Source organism: Thermobia domestica, chromosome 1 (assembly GCF_964235325.1).
Source record: "Thermobia domestica chromosome 1, izTheDome1.hap1.1, whole genome shotgun sequence".
Taxonomy (NCBI): domain Eukaryota; kingdom Metazoa; phylum Arthropoda; class Insecta; order Zygentoma; family Lepismatidae; genus Thermobia; species Thermobia domestica.
The window spans coordinates 153,080,049-153,098,076 of record NC_137454.1 but is presented as its reverse complement, the minus strand read 5'-3'; the positions used below and the strand labels follow the sequence as shown (position 1 = coordinate 153,098,076).

The window sequence follows — 18,028 nt, the reverse complement described above, 5'->3', positions numbered from 1 at the left end:
GATATGTTAACGTTTAAAAAGCCAAAATTACCATATTTTGAGAAATATTTACAACGGCCAGTATATGGAATTCTGTTTGTGATTGTCACTTGTTGGAAGCGTTTATGTTCTGCTTGTCGTTGCTCTTCCAACGAGCAACGATTGGGCATACGCAACTATTCTAAACAGTTTCAAAATATGGTGTTTTTGGCGTTTACAAACAACACATCAACAAGGTATAAAGCAGTACAAAACACGTATAACTTGTTTATCTTTCCAATTTCTCATGCTACATTGACGCGTGTGTGTTTATATCTTTTTTAAAACTAATATATTGCATCACTTTCCACATTTTTGTTTATACAATATCTGTCGTATATGCAATATTTGTCGCATTTTGTCTTTTTATGTGCCCATTTCAAGAATTATAATTAGATATATCATCTGCAGTATCTCAGATTCCGATTCATCTGTCGTCAAATTTTATGCTTCGGACAGGAATACCTCTGACATACGGCAGCAAAGTTCTCATGCCAAAATATTAGGTCTGCAGTAGGTACTTACTCAAATCCGGGGCGTTCAAAAACTTTAGCCGGTACTGTATTATGCATGCAACAGTTTGAGTTTTCTGAGAAAAAAACAATCAAATGAAAAATAGATTTCAGCCATTTCCTGCGTTCCCTCCAAACACTGTTCTAGTCCTTTGTCAGGATGGATGGCATCATCAGAGATCAATGTTGATCACCCCTTAGTTACAAATCGAAGATGCAGCTACAACTATACAGCAATAATTTTGCATGTTGTATGAATGTACGGTAGCTGTTGTGTAATAAAAAAATCTTGAATTATGCCGTTTTACAGTATTATGTTACTAGATTCTAGCTATAAAAAAAAAAAAGTTGCTGTCACGAAAATAGCTCCCAACCAAGTCAAATAAATTTGCGCTCGTGTACAACATACTCCACAAACAAGACGCATATACACATTTATGTGGGTATTTTTTCTCAGTGTTCTATAATATATACTTTAAATGCTTGCAAACTAAATATTTTCCAAAATAAATACTTACACTTTTGGCAACTTCCATTTTCAACAAATTTCTTTAGTATCCCTCTTTGTTAATGATATCAGTTATGCCTATGTTTTAATAAAATATGAGTAATCAATAATTATAATTGAAAGTAAAATATGGATATTTGAATGCTGAAAAATCATTTGGAATGGCTGGAAGTTATTCTCAACTTTACTTGGGATTGATACAGGTAAGACAAGACTTACTTTTTGTGCAGATATACACATGTAAGAGAAAAAGTAATAGAAAATAACATTTGTCAGTTTAAAAGCCACCTCCAGCACTATCACCAATCAAATCCACAAAATTTTATGAGAATTTACAAGTTAAGTCATGATGCTATGCAATCCAAGTGGTCGGATGAAACTTTTAACTAAATTGTACTAATTACGTGTGTATAAATGTAATTTCAATTTAAAGCGAATGGTCAAGTTTGGCGGAGCAGGGATTTAAGATGATAAGAGTGAAAGGATCAGTTAAAGAAAATAAATTGAGATGGAAGCATTGAAATTTTAATTTTGGTATTTCACTTGCAGTAACAAAGAAGTATGGTCTTACAATTAACATTTAATATCATATTTCCCATAGTTTTAGTAGGAAAGAATTACTGCAATATTTGAAGAAACAAAGGATGAATTAAGAAATTCTAGCAGATCGTTTAAAAAATTGGTAATGTGGTAATTGTTAATTAGCAAACGAAAGTGTTAAATGTATGAAATTCTGCTTATTTGTTCCGTATTCCATCATGTACTTGCCGTGGCTTGTTACATAACACCGTTATTTCTCTAAGCGTTGATTTCATGCACCATAAATTCAATATGCTCACTGGGAAACAAGTCAGATGTATCACGAAGTTGAACAATTAGCTTAACTGAGCCACCAGGACAAACATATGCAACGTTTTTCCTTTAATTTCTCGCACAATATTATGGCTATGATTTGGGAAAAAGAATTCCCAACACTTCATATCAATGGGATCAAATTCGCGCTTATTTTCTTAAAAGATGAGGACTCTACTTGTATCGCAGATGCATTGTAGCTCCCTCTCCAATGTTCCCTCATGCATTCTTATAATTCAGGCCAATTAATTAACTAACTATTTTCTGCAGTTTAAACAAGACTCTGAATTACTTTTCAATTTACTTTCAATGAAAATAGAAATTCAAAATTTTTAATTGGGATATTATACAACTTTGAATCATTTTCGCAATTCGGTAGATAGGTTTAAAGTTAATTATGTTCTTAATGTTTCTCCGAGTTGTGGAATACATCATCAATACTCGCAGATGATGTCGTACTCGACTTTAGTATGTGTGTCCATTACAACCATTCAAAATATCGCAATTTCTTCACACAGTGGCGTACACAGAATGACATTAAGGAGGGGGAGGAGACGATTCAGCACTTTATCTCATATTCTTTCAGAACAAGCATGATTTATATATAATATCAGATTTTCCATAATATCTTGCTCAAGGGTGTCAACCGAACCTCCCTTACATACTCCACTGCCTTCACACATGCATCATTTATTAGTGGTGTGATTGTAGTTGTTCTTATACTCTTAAGAAAGCCAAGAGAAATATAATTATGTCATTAGTGGTGATCCAGTCGGTATTTTCAGAATATTACGTCTAGCACGATATAATACAAATATGCTGCTAGAATCTAGGAATACTGAAAGTTGAACGGTGGTAAGGTATTTTCATAGAATGATATATTTCCTTTGAGTTTGGTTAGTAAGATATATACATGTTTTGATTTCTAATTTTAAAGTTCTAGATACAGTTTTATTTACTTGAAAAGACGCATTAGGAAGCAATTAGTACTGTACACGTCAAACTAATTACCTGTTATTTACAGCAGTAGTGAAGTAATTAAGATGCAAAACATACGTTTGTTTATTTGTTGTTCGTAACACACAGACCCTGTGCACGAAAGATCCAATTGATGGATTTCTAGAAGCGATGGGGAACTCTTTTGTACCAGAGTAATTCCTGTTTGCAAGCTTGTGAAAGAGTTAACTAGTCCTACCAGTGGATTGTTGATAACGAAGTTTTCATTGTGTTACAAAGCCTAACGTGTGGCAGAGCAAAACCTATTGTTCAAAGTACATATACTGTATGCGATTTTTTCCGAGCTGTAGCGATCGTGTATAATACGAAAAATAAATAACATGAAAGCAGCACGACTTAATTATCAGAAGTGACTATATTTTTGTTAGTCATGCGGAATGATGCAATGATACATAATATTTGATTTATTTTTGCATTAACTATATTGTGCGAAACATAATCCTAATTTTGCTTCAACAACCCTTGAAGCATAACCAAAAAAGATAAGTGAAATGAATTCCTACGTTGTTTGGTGCTGCTGTTGAGTGTCAATACCAACCGTAGTAAATCGAAAGGTAGTAAATTGGAATGATAAGCTTTCGTAAACAAGTGCGCATACAGGAGAGTATGAGCACGTTCAGCGAGAAATAAAGATTATTGCTGCTCAAGGTTTTAGTAAGACAAAAAGCAATGGAGCCGGATTATTTTATACATGTAAGTTCTGAGCTTGATAGTATTATGTGCACTGGAACAAAGAAGAAAACTCCCATTGGATGCTTTCGTTTTGATTTAGCTGTGCAAGTAAGTTTATTAACGTTTTGTTCATGACTTAGTCTTTTTGTCACCACAAGTTATTTCTTTTGCAAAAATTCTATTGCCTCAATATGTTAAGAAAAAAGAACTACTTAAAAAGACTTCTTAGTTTACTATGCCTATATTTAGATATCTAAAAGGTGTAGAAATGATAGACATTAGGTCTCTTCAGTGAAAATTCTACTAGCAGTAACTATCATTTGTATAGCTTCAGAACATCGAAAGAGTGCATCCCTAATTCTGCAGTCTCTTAAAAGATCTTCTGAGGAACGGAACCAAAACATTTGTTATTGCTTTTGTATTGATACAAACATACAGAATGTTATATCATCAATATATAGTAATTGAAGACCTGTTTAAAGTAAGAAAATTACTAATGTCGAGAAACGGCAGTGTAACTTGGCGCTATCACTATCTTATTGTCGTATTTTCTGGTGGATTTTGTTCATGAAAACCTGCTGTGTTACTTAGTATATTCTGCTTAGATTTTGAAATAATAATTAATAAAATGAAATATTTGTACTGCATATCAAATGAAACATTATGCTTATAGTTCGTTACTGAAACATTACGCTTATATTTTGCCTTTTTCATTATGATTTATATTATATTATTATTATTATTATTATTATTCATTCGTTCCAGGTACTATTTTATGTTTAGTTATTTTAGTGTAGTGGGCTTTTTTTATAGTAAAACTGATTTATGAATATTTTTTGTCAGAAATTACTGTACCCGTAACGTGATTGCGTTTTGTAGAAGTATTTTAAATAGTTTCTTTCGTATAGTATTACATAATTTAATCTAGCTATTATTCTTTGGTTAAATGTAGAAACAAATCTCCCGTTAGCATATGATAATGTGTTGATGATGCGAGACGATCGGTTGGTGACAGATAGATGTCTGGTGATTTCGTAATCAGTTTCAATGATAATGCATTTACTTCACTTGCGTGATTGTATGAAAATATGTGAGTACGAATGTTCATTGATGTTTGGGGGGTATTTGTTCATTGGAGTTAGATGAGCTTAGTGAAAATGATCGTCGAATTTGTATGAATTAATTATTATTGTTTTTAAAAGTTACAACTATAATATGTACATAGAAATAGCGCTGTAAGGTTGTTGACAAAATATCTAACTGTTGCTTAAATCCGACACCTGTCATGCATGATTAAGATTATATGATTGTATAATGGCATTAAAATAAATGTAATACATTATTGTCTTTGTTCTAATCAGAATAACCAGGCTTCTAAAAGGAACGTTAAAGGAATTTATTTTGGGAAAGGTTTTGGAAACAAGAGACTGACACCTAACTTTACGACTTACTTAGCAGCATCAGATGATGATGTGTATAAGGTACTTTTTTAAAATTCGATATTTAATTCTCATGTGTGCTATGCATTTCTGGCTTCTGTTCAAACCTAATTTTCCATTTGCTCTGTTATAGCTAGTCTTGCATGGTATGTAAGAACTAATTAGTTCATTCATATGTGGGTCTGTGTTACTTGCTTCATTACTTGTTGTGCAATTTTGTATCTGTTTCTGCTTTTTGTGTTTGTTGTAAGCTCCATTCTGTTCTTTGCATGAGATCATTTATAATGACGTATCGTATAATTAGTCACATACCAAACATATGATTTAGAAAAATTAAAACAGATGTTTGTACTTAGTGTGAATTATTGCTTGCATATGCTTTTTTTCATTTTGTATTGTTTATGCTATGCTTTCATGTTATTGTATAGTTAAAGCTTCTGTAAATTATTTTCTTAGAAATATAAATTTTCTGAGTTTTATCGTAGTTTCTTTTACCTTATTTTCTTAATTTGAGATGGAAATAAAACAGGTTTGTTATTCTACTTTTTGATATTACCCTTTTAATTTCAAATGATTTATCTGTGTAAAACTATTTTCTGGGATTATGTCTGATACTTGTAACTACAAATGTTAAGATTCAAAACAGTGTATAAAGAATTTGGTGGTCCTCGGAAAATCCTGAAATTTTAGGCCACAATTGCGAACTTGCTCTTAATTTGAGTGGCATAGTTATAGGAGTATAACTTCAATCGTTGATATTGACTAAAGCACTTTGTAGTCAGTATTAAGAGATGCAATGAACTAAAGGTTGTTTTAATTCATATTCTGTACGAGTAATCTAGGAAATATCAAAACTTGCTTTGCTGTGCTATATCAAGTCATCGCGATTATCTTTATAACATGGTATTGTTTATGTAATGAACACAGTCCATTTTGGACGTTGATTGTTACAATTTCGTATTGTGCATATGGATATTTCGTTAAAAAAAATTCAGAAGAAGAAAAAGCGTCAATAGAGGTACTTGACATTTCTTGTTCCCTGCTTTCATGACCGGTTTATGTATTCTGCATGGCATTGCACGTGTCAAATACGTAGATGATGTGTTGTATTATATGATACAGTTTGTACATAAAATATGCTACTTTCTTTTGTTGATGACACCGTGTGTTGAAATTTTCTTAATTTTTTATATTCTAAGGTTACTTATTAAATTTAAACTTACTTAATAATTCTATCTGCTAGGGCCGTGATATCGGCTGAAACATACTGTATATGGTTTCCAGTTTCCTTACGTCTGTCTGTCCAAAAAGTATTCAATATATCGCAACTCTTAAATTTTGCCCTGATAAACGTCATGCTAAGAGTTTTTGTACATAGAATAAGAACATTATAAGCGTAAAAGTGTTTAAACACATTCTGATCCTAAGGCAACTCAAAGTGATTCTTTTTGGAATTCACTCCTGAAGTTCGATATATATTTTTTACCGGTACATAAGAAATTTCATAGGATATTTTACTTATTAAATGCACGAAGTGTATGATTATTAATTAACATTTCTGTGGTAAAATGGCAAAATGTAATATGATGTTAATTTTCGTATTTTATAGGGTTTTAAAGTGTGCCTAACCGTAAAGAGTCATGCAATTTTTGTGAACTAAAACTGTTTCGCTTTATTTAAATAACTTATTTTGGAATCGAATTTGTTACTTAAGAGTTCGGAATTGGATTTGGCTTGAGTGTGAAACATACAGAAGTATAAAAATCTGTATTTAGACAATCCTTTCATACAATTTTTTGACATCTTACAATAGATAAATTCTGTTTTAAAGGTATACTGATATTTTATTGGACTTGATTGCACACTTCTAAGAAAATTTCATCCTTTATTTCAACAATTCATTCTTTATTTCAGCAAGAAATGTAAAGCGGAAAATTTTCCTTCTTAGAAAAAGTCCTCAGTTAAGAATTAATCTTTATTAAATGATGATACATGTTAAGTTCCTACATTTGTTTAATTCATTCAGCACCAGATAGTCAATTTCCAAATATTTGATCACTAAAATTTATGGTGTACATGTATATGCAGAGTTCAGCGAAACCAAAGCACTTTATTTATTGGTGAAATTTGCACAAATTTTCCCACAAATAAATTTAAAAAATAATAGTATTAAATATTCAATGTCAAATATCGGTATGTAAAACACAGGTATTGAACTCTTCTCATGTAAAAGTCTCTTGAACCTTTTGAAGAAGAAAGAAAAAAATGGCAATTTCCCGAATGCAATTTTTGGAAAGAATTCTTCATAGAAGTTGTTTACCATACGTAATTCATGCCAATGAATCCTGTGCCTATTACTGATTAATCATGTGGTCGAAGGTGTGAAAGAATTAAAGATTTGCTGTTATCTGATAAGTTTTTTTTTTTAAATTTAAAATTTTCATTAAAAAAAAATAAGGACTCGCTCATAAAATATTTGACAAGAAAAACTTACAGGAAGAGACAAAGAACAGTATTCTTATTTGTCTGGCTCAGCTTATGAGTTTGAATCTAGATTTTCAAAAAGTGGTCATAATTACATCAGCAAATTTATATTTAATTTTCAAAATAAATTTGTTGATGTAATTATGACCACTTTTTGAAAATCAATTATTATAAAATCAAATGCTGTTTTCTTTCATGGCATTTTGTTGACCTTTTGTTTTTCTTCATTGTATTTCAGCATTCTGGAACCGAAGGTGTGGATGATGGTGGAACAGTGGACAGTGAACAGACTCCATCTGAGCGTGGTGTTGATGTTGGGCGAGTTGGCAGCTGGGCAGCATCTTTTGAAAAGTTGCTTGATGATCCCGCTGGACTTCATACATTTGCTGTAAGCTTTTTCCGTCATGTTAATTTTCATGTCTAATGTAGCGATGTGATTGCTTGGAAGTTGCAAGTTGCAAATAGAAAATCTATTAGGAGCTTACTGCAAATTGAAAATCTGCTCCTTAATAAAATTCTATGAATTCTGTAGAATTCATATACAGAATAAGGGATACACAAGTACAATAAGGGATACACAAGTTTACTGTATCCAATGTAAACTTGTGAACGAACCTTTTTTACGGCTTTTTTGCTTCTAGAGTGTAATTTAACATGCATGAAACATAAACTACACAATGAAAATAAAATGTAGGAAAGACAGAGTTTTACGGTGCCAAGGAAAATTAGATAGAAATTCATTTTTTCTTATTTTAATGTTCATTTTCATTTCATGTTCGTATTATATTTTATAATGATTTATGTGAAACTCTATATGTATGGTATATTCTGAATCCATTTTATTGTTGAGGCAACGAGTTTGTCGTTCTTTTCCCCAGAAAGAAGACATTTATAAATTGACTTATGAAGCTACTTGCGCGACATTTATTTGAATTCACTTCTCGTGCGCAAGTAACTGAACTGCTAACCGTTGCTCGGAGAAAGAAAACAAGCTAAACGGTACTTCATTTAAAGAGAGACAATCCAAATTTTTTACTTACACATTACTTTCATACTGCGTTATCCCTTTCATCTCTGTTCCCTTAAAATATATTGTGTGTTCTGGGTTCCTTAAACCTCAAGTGTGCGATGGAAGATAGCTATCAGTGGCATTTGGTCTCTCTTTCGTCAAGAAGCAGAGTGTACTCTCTCCCTCCTCCCGCATCATCTTCACATAAATTTTCGTAAAGTAGAACCTCATCAGTTATACCCTTTAATAAATTACAATAGATATATCGCTAAGAACTCAAATCATCGTTCTTGTGAAGCTACTTTTCATTATTTTATATTTATAATTTTATATTGATTTTACGGAAGTGGAAATAAGTATTCTCACGAATATAAGTACCACGCATTATTACCAGTTTTGATATTCTGTTTTGTGTACAAAAATAGTAGTGAATTTTCATTACGCATGTATTTCCTTCCTAGGAAAAAAAAATCACGTGTTGTTCTGGTTGTATTCCCATGAAATTGACTGAGACTCCTGGATAACTTGTGTTTCTGGTACATGATACGCATTTTTTATACTCATCCTTTTGTTAAATAGGCCGTTAAATATTTTCAAACTAAGAATACTTCGTTGCCTTATTTGAGTATTGAAACATACAATATTCTGAGATTTAAATTTACATTAATGACTTATTTTTTAACTTTAAGAAGCTTTCAGCGACTCATTTTTGGTCCAACTGAAGCTTCAAACCTTTATAAGTTAGGTGTCTTATTTGGGTTTCGGTTTACTTCTGACGAAAGAATTGAAAGCAGTATGCATTTATTTGTACATATCGAGTATTCAATGCATTTCATATGTAACAAAGTTGATGCTCTGTGCTTGAGTACAACTGAAGAAAGAGAATTTTACCCACACTGGAGTAAAGAATGAATGTTAGCAAATTTGGTTTAATTTGTAAGATATACAAGAGAAGTAAATAACATTGTGAATGAAGCAGTACAACTGAGTGAATGAAGCATTGTATTACGCGTTTCTGAGTGGTGTATATATGCATGCATAATTGACATACGTGTTTTGCGCCAACTGAGGAAAATCGTGTTGGTGTTCAGCCTAAGGAAGTTGTATCCTCTCACGATTTTTAAGCGAACTTTTCATTTCAAGTCACGTGTATGACTCGTCTATAAAGTTGGCTTTTTCTTTATTCGTTTTATCGATCTTCATGGCGTGCTAACTTAGAATCAAATATCCAAGTTGTAATAAAATGTGCAGTAGACTTCAGATTAGTAGAGTCTACATACATCGATATGTTCGCGATTTTCGTCAATTGATTCCAAACACAAAAGCTGTTATTTTCACAGAAATAAGTGTATTCATATTAGACCTTTTTCAGAGGGGTCAACCTTAGAGTTATATTGTCATGTGAGTGGAAAAACGTTATGTAGACTTGCAGAAACTTCCAATTCTCGTGTGAAATATATGCCATAAGATTAAAAGATCATATTAAATTATCTTATCAATACGGAAAGGATTGGTCAATCTTTCATTTATTTATTTATTTATTTACTTATTATTCATTTAGTCTAAATACACTTGGGATAATTTTATATTGCACATAATTACATAATATTATACATAAACAGTCGATGGAAATAAATATATTATAATTTTACAAACCTACAAATAATAGAGAGTTATATCAGGTAATAAACCAAAATTATAACCCGAATTTATGTTCTTGCATTTAACGAAAGATTAATTTACCCCGAAATGCATAATGCGTAATGCCATTTAAATTCGTATTTAAGGAAAACTTTATTAGTAAATTCTCCCCATAAAAAAAAGAAAGAAAGAAAAAAAAAAAAAAAAAAAACACTGAAGACATGTAACAAAAACACACTTTCCAAAAGTGTTGTAATGTTTGGTTTATGGAAAAACTGTCTTTCTGCTTGTGTTTCTTTTAATATTAATATTTAAATGTATTGAATTTATTATCAGAATCTTTACATGCGATAGCCTAGGTGAGTTTACTCATATTTGTACTGTTCTTCTGAACTCCACAATATATTAACAGTTATTTCTCATCGAGTTTTTGTTAGTTTTTAGTTGATAAATTTGGCCATTTTTATTATGGGTTTCAGTACGGTATTTTTCAGCCTCGAGAAAGTGAAAACGGTATAGTATACATATTTTTAAAAACAGATTAGATATAGTGGTTTACCATTTAACAGCTGTTTGTTTGAAACAAGATGTTTTATATTATTTTTGAAATCTCTTTATGAAAACCAAAATCATTCAGATCTACTGTTTTAAGAATACACAACGTGTTAAAATATTAAAATTCATTTCCCTCATAAAATCTCGTATTCATCTTAGTCCTTTTTTGTTTTTATTTTTATTTTTTTAATGATATATTTATTTTATATCAATACCCAATTTAATGAAAACACCCATTTAACGAAAGAAAATCCCCAAGCTATTCCTTAAATAGGGTTTTATAGTGTGTATATATAAACATTTTGTACAAGCTTAAATAGTTTTGTTACCACATCTGTGGTTAACATTTGAAGACTGAAAAGAAAAATGATTGTGTGTATTGTGAATCCCATAAAGGTGGTATTGTTTTGTTAGGTTAAGCTTTCACAAGAATTATAAAGATACCCTATCTCTACTATATTTACTTAGTAGAAGAAATAGAGTGGAATAGTAATACCGTTATTTTCTGTGTCCGTCACCATGTTGAACGCTGTTTTCTTTCTTTCTTTTTTTTTCCATCATTTTGCATGATCTCGTTATACTTCCCTATGTTGGAAATCGTAAAATTCAGTATTTCTTTCACTGTAATGCTTAAATCCGAAGCACATCACCATTATTAGTATATTTTAGTCGCCTTAACGCATGCTGTAATTATTAAATACAATATAAAATTATATATAGTTGACACTGGCTGTTACCATAGTAACGAGCAGATACAGGCCATTTGAGTCTAAAATGTAATATACGATATTTTCAAACCGTCTTTACTATCTATCCTTACTAAAATTACATGGGGAAGAGAGACGAAACATTTTCTCTCTTTCTTTTGTGTAATTTCTCTTAATATCCAACGATAATTTCCTATCATGAAATGGTTTATTATTTTTAAGTTGGACATCATAAACAGATATTTTTTCCTGACTTGTCTTACTCTTCCGTTAAGTAAATTGAAGTAACTAGTTGTTTCTTCTTCTTCTTCTTCTTCTTCTTCTTCTTCTTCTTCTTATTATTATTATTATTATTATTATTATTATTATTATTATTATTATTATTATTATTATTATTATTATTATTATTATTATTATTATTATTATTATTATGCTTTGCTTTGTCAGTAATAAAAAAAAAATATTTGTCCACATATGTTTCTTAAAAATATAAACATTGAAAGTTTTTCTCCTTTGGAAGATACAGCACTAGATGTGATGTAGTTGGTAAGGTATCTGATTCTTAGTTAGATATTGATGGAAGACCCCAGCTGGAACGGGTTCTTTATTTGTCTAAATTCGCCTCAATCTCTATCAAATATTTGCTTGGAGATAACGACAGGGGTGCGTATTTCTTCCAAGGGCTTGAACGCAACCCCTTCAAATTCATGATTTTTGTACCTCAAATTTACCATTCTCTTCTCCAGTTTGATTCTGCGATTTTCAATGAAAAATTATGTCCTCCCAAATATTCCCATAGGCGCAACCTGCACCGTAAGACTCACCGCTGGTGGACACCTCTGAGTAATCATTTTGCTCGAGGGGTATTAACCACATCACCTTACCATTACCACCTTGTGCTGAAGTCATTAAAGTGTAGAGCCTCATTTTCACACAGCCAGTGAGCCGCATTGATCTGTCTCGAATGGGGCATATCTTCACTTGGAATATAGTTTTTCTCTTTCTTTTCAGTAAACACACGTTTTTCTGTTTCCTTGTAGTATTTTGTTTTGATGTTATTTATTTATTTATTTATTTTACTTTATAGGAATTCCTTAAAAAGGAATTTAGCCATGAAAACATTTACTTCTGGGTAGCATGTGAAAAATACCGTAAATTAAAAGAGGATGCTGTACGAAAGAAGGCGGCACACGACATCTACGTCAGACATTTGTGCATTGGAGCTATGGAACCTGTAAATGTGGATTCCCATGCAAGGCAAATTACAAAGGAAGGATTGGAAGAAGCAACACCTCTTCTTTTCGCGCAGGTATATTATATACTTCATGGTATATTCGAAAGTATTAAGCCTTTAAATGTGGATGGGGTAGATATACGCTCTCCGCAATATAGATTTGTATTGCAGATGGCGTATATATACGTCTGAATTTGGTTCTACTGAGATCTGTAATGTGAGTGTCTTAAATATACTCCCAGATATTGTTTCTTCACAATTTCGCTACCGAACGTAATAATGGAATTGTTCCAATGAAATCAAAAAGTACAATATTTTGTATTTTTTCTCATTTTATTTCTATTTTCAAATAAATTTGGAAAAACATTTTACAAATTAATATACAAATAAATAACTCACTTTTCAGAAACGACTTGTCTCCAAAAATTCCACACTTGAGGAATTAATTAAAATTACTCACCAAATAAAAGTAGACAGTGATACAGAAGATTATCTTTATTGGTATAGTTTACTTTTAAAAGTTATGTATTTTCATTTTGTTGTTCACAGTTGTTTCACTTCTTTATTTGTTTTAAAAAAGACGTATCCTAGAAAGAGTTCAGAGTGATCTTTTAAGTTCGTTTCTGTTATTGTGTAGTCAAGACCAGAGGCGTATATCGGTTTGTTGGCTTGGGCTACCACTGACGTACGTTCTTCTTCTTCTTCTTCTTCTTCTTATTATTATTATTATTATTATTATTATTATTATTAACAATGATAATAATAAAAATATGATTAACATTGAAGAAATAGTGATTGGAAATGTTTTTATTGAACTGTAGTTTTCAGACCATTATTTATTTTTTTTAAAAGTTTTGATATCCCACGATTATGCGAAGAGACTAAAGGAAACAGTGATGAGATGGGCTGATAATAATGAAATGACGAAAGTGGGAGGAAACTGGGAAATCCCAAGGAAACTCACGCATATGATGTTTATCCAGCACAAAGTTTGCTTAGCGGGAGCTGGCATCGAACTAGGGACTCCATGTGCCTGATGTGAGCACTCTACTTCTGAGTCATTGCAGCCCCGTTCAGACCATTAATGTTTATCGCCGTAATGAAGCGTCATCCTGCCTCTGTGCAGTTAATTTACGCTTATAACGATAAAATATTAATTTTTACTAAAGTGACCTCCTCGAGAGCCGCATCTCTTGCTGACGTTCTTTGTATAAGATTTTTCGCGTGCTGAAACAAATCAACAGTTTTTCGTGATCATTTTACAACATAGAAAAAATCTTTTCCGATTTCAGATTTGATTACATAGCTGTTCGCGTCAACACAATGGAAAATTTGGTTCTAGCTTGCGGTAATCGATATCACATTCTAATTTTGTGAATGACGTTAGTAACGGAAATGTTGCATTTTGTTTTATCTATCGTCCGATCACACTCACCATCACATTTTTTTTTTTTTTTTTAAAAAAAAAGAGGAGGTGCCACATTGTTATATGGTTGATATTCTCCCTTGGCGCAGAAGACCTATCTTCGCGTTCCATTGAGAACTTACCTAGTTCAGATGCCGAGTTAAGCTGTAGACCCACGTCTCATATAGCCTCGCTGCTGAAAGGGACTCTAAACTCTAATCAACCAACCAACAACTCTTCTTAAAATGGCTTGCGTTGTGTTACAGTCTGCAAATTTTGTGAAGTTGATAACAAAACGAGGCTTTTTCTTGTTTAATCTTAAATTTACAGTTATTGTCCTGCTTTTAGCTTACAAACAAACCTTCTGTAATCGAAAAAAAAAATTAAAAACTGTACTTTTGTTCGTATTATTTCTAGATAGTACTCAACATTGCTTATTAGAGTAAATGGGATTTATATGAGTAACAATAACCCACTCTCCAATCGATTCCCTGGTACCCCTAAATGGTTGCTGTGTCATTACTTAAATAACTTCTATTTACTCTGTTGTTTACGTCTTTTCCGATGAGAAGGAATTAAAATACCGTGATTCTTAGTACAAACTCATGGATTCCGATAAACTTAGATTCAACTAGACTTCCTGCCAGCTCGTTGGTACACTGTTATGACAGAGCAAAGGTGAATACATACAAGTGATAGGATTCTTGCTGCGGACATTCACCAGAAGTTTCTATTATGTTGCCACGCAGTGAATTTCGTGAGAAAGCGAAACAGACTGCATACAAGGCTGATAACGGCTGTATCTTAATACATATTCACATTTGCGAAAAAATTGAACTTTGACTATTGAAAGAAGGCAATAAGGTATTAATTTATGAATGTGTTAAATGTAATTTATTTTACATGTGTTAAATTAACTGTATTTCTATAATGTACGGATACCGCCGGTAGGCCTGGTAGCCTACAGTGTACACCATCGGTCTAGACTTATAAACTGTCAAAGAAAGGTCATTGACTTTGATTGTATATTGACGCTCAAAGTACGTAAAACCCATTTTATTGTTGGGAAACGTTCTTGTTTAGAGAGATTTACTAAGTGTTCCGAATTGTTGAGGAATTAGTATAGGTTAGTTATATACTTCGCCAGTCATTGTACAGTAAACTGAAGAAGGGTCATCTTAACGTATACTAGTAGTATCTTAACGTTTATTTTATAATTAATTTTTCAGTACAGTTATATAATAGATAGTTTGTATATATAATATTTTACAGTCCATTTTTCACCTTTATGAGAAATATGGTTTCCCTAATTCCTGACAATAATAACATTGATCATAACAAATTACTTAACTTGCTACCATACTAGTATTGCTTAGAAAAGAAAATGATTAAATTCATGAAAGAGTAATACTGAAAGTAGGTAAGGTTATTTCTGTAGAATTACTAAGAAAAGTTGTACAAATCAATGAATAATAATATATTGGTAGAGCTTTTGCTACAGTAGTAAAAATGGCAACGAAATTAGTTCTTTTCTTTATTTCCAGGCACAAAAGCAAATATTTAACCTGATGAAGTTTGATAGTTATCCACGTTTCTTGAAATCGGATTTATACAAAGAATGCCTTTTGAAGGATATGTCAGGGCAAGATCTTCCTTTTCCTGGTGGTGAAGACCTGGATTCAAATCTGCATATACACGACAAGGATGAACCAAATCCAGGAAAGGTAAGTGGTCTGCTTGTTTGCTAGATTAAAAGTTTTTAGTAATGTAGTGCAATACAGTTTAATTTGCTTTTTTGAGATAGAAAATGTGTTCTTTTTTTTAAGAGTAGTATGTTGAGCTGACAATGTATTTAGGACATTCCATGTTGAATATGGCGGAGAAATGAATCACATAAAAATTTTAAGAAATGAAATAAGCAATTTTTTGGTGTCAGAAATCCAGCTTGAAGGGAAAGGAAGGCACAAGAAAAAGAGTGCTGAATATTATTCAAAAGGAAATAACTATATCGGATATTATGAAGAAAATGATTGGGCCACTGGAAAGAGTGCGTTGTGCATTAGAAGTGAATTAAAGGTTTGAATGAAGAAAAATGAAGCATAAATAATATCAACTTGGGTTAAATAACCATCGTGAAATAAAGAGCAGAACGAGAAAAATGGTATTAAAAGATGAGAGCTATTTGTCAATTATTTGGTAAATTTTTTCTTCTGTTTATTAGGCTGGTATGCTAAATTAACATATTTGATGTGTTTGTTTGAAATGTCTGATTTTCCCCTTTATACTTTATTTGAATTATATCTAGATTCTAGTAAATCTAGATTTTAGTGATTCTAGTGTAATCACTATGGTAACGAATAAGAAATCATTTATTTTGCAAAACAAAGAAATAATTTGTTTAAAGGGAAATAATTTTTTTCCCCTGAAGAAAATTAGGTTTAGTTTTCAGAGTTAATTGTTTATGAGAAAATTTAATAACTTGTATTTTGAGGATGTGTCTGTCCTCATTTCGTTTAGATAAAATAATGCTTTCGAGGGAAGTGAAATTTGTTTTGTTTTTTACATAGAAATTAATGGTCGTAATTTCTTGCCTCGGCATATACGTAATGTTTTTGATTGTTATATGGGTATCGTAATAAATGTTAAGTTTGGTAGCTTTAACAATATTAGTAGTTTAGCGATGTTAGTATTGTTCTTTTGTACCGTATCATTGTTGAAATCTCAATACATAAGAGAGAGAGGAAGCTAGAGGGAGAAATACAATGCGTCGTATGTTAAGATTAAAAGTTCTCATGCATTTGTAGTAATATGGGTCGTAAAATTTTAGTTTCGTATATTTTAAATGTTATATAGTTTTGATAGAGATAGATAATTGTTTTTCCCTTATTAGTTTCATGTCTTCTATAAATAAAATGAGATTCACCTCTTGTGTTGTACGTCTTTCGACTTGACGAATTGTTCTTCCTGTATCCCTCTGATTCGGGAAAGCTAAAGTAAAGGAATGCATGGAAAAAATTTTGTTCTTTCGCATTGAAAATGATAAGGAAACTGAATGATTTCGTATGTCCTTCATATGCATTTATAGTATAAAAATCCCATTAATTATCCTTTGACATTGTGTTTATTCATATTGTATTTCATATTGTGTTTATTTCTAATATTGTAAGTAGTGTTATGATCGGATGTTATTTCTTGTGATTGTTATGTTGAGCATATATTGTTCCTGCTGCATGCTGTTTCATTTTCTTCTTACTTGATTTTCATCATTGGAAACGAAGTAGAATGTTGATGAGTGAATGCGATTGTTTAAAATGCACCAGAGCAATGTCCTTAAATTACGAATATATGTGAAGTCAGAATTACTTTCCGTCTAAAGTGTTCGTAGTAAATATTTCCAGGGAAAGAAGTGCACTTATCCATTAATTTCTATGTAAAACTTATTTTAAGTTCCGTGCTACTAACCTGATGTTTTGTTTGTTCACAGCTGAAGAAAAGTTGCAGCGATGCAGAGGAGAGGAGAAGGAAATCTCTGTTACCGTGGAATAGAAAAAACAGGTCAAAATCCAAAGATCGTGGAGAGTCTGAGTATAATAAAATGAAAACCCAGAGCAAGGATGATTCGAGCTCAGTTCGAAGTGATATTACAAGTAGTCGCTCATCTCTCGCTTCGTCTGATCTTGCTATGATTCAGAGAGGAACACTTAGCAGACAGGTAAGAACAATACAGATTGCTACATTGTAATGCAAGAATGTGATCTGCTTCAATATATAATTGGTTAAGTGTGTGATTGAAGGGTAGTATCTTGGGACTGCAGTTTAGTCTTTTCGCAAATATGTACCATAAAATTTTGTTCATTACATTAGTGATAATAATGCAATTTATCGTATAAGTTCTCTGTAGCAGCTTTTCATAGTTCATCAGTCTCATGTAGATTATTCCAGTACATTATGCGTTATTCTTTGGGAATTCTGTGA

General features: G+C 31.8%; 1 protein-coding gene across 3 annotated transcripts in view; it reads left to right on the top strand.

The window, feature by feature from the left end:
- loco (regulator of G protein signaling family member locomotion defects) overlaps positions 1 to 18,028 on the top strand; it is a 248,135-nt gene that overhangs the window by 201,786 nt on the left and 28,321 nt on the right. For 2 of the 3 annotated variants that reach the window (XM_081764563.1, XM_081764554.1), the window contains exons 3-7: positions 4,941 to 5,060; positions 7,741 to 7,890; positions 12,502 to 12,723; positions 15,598 to 15,777; positions 17,538 to 17,765. In XM_081764563.1, the coding sequence (XP_081620689.1) occupies positions 4,941 to 5,060; positions 7,741 to 7,890; positions 12,502 to 12,723; positions 15,598 to 15,777; positions 17,538 to 17,765 (900 nt within the window). The remainder of the gene's footprint in view (positions 1 to 4,940; positions 5,061 to 7,740; positions 7,891 to 12,501; positions 12,724 to 15,597; positions 15,778 to 17,537; positions 17,766 to 18,028) is intronic. The other variant, XM_081764572.1, reaches the window with a different exon arrangement.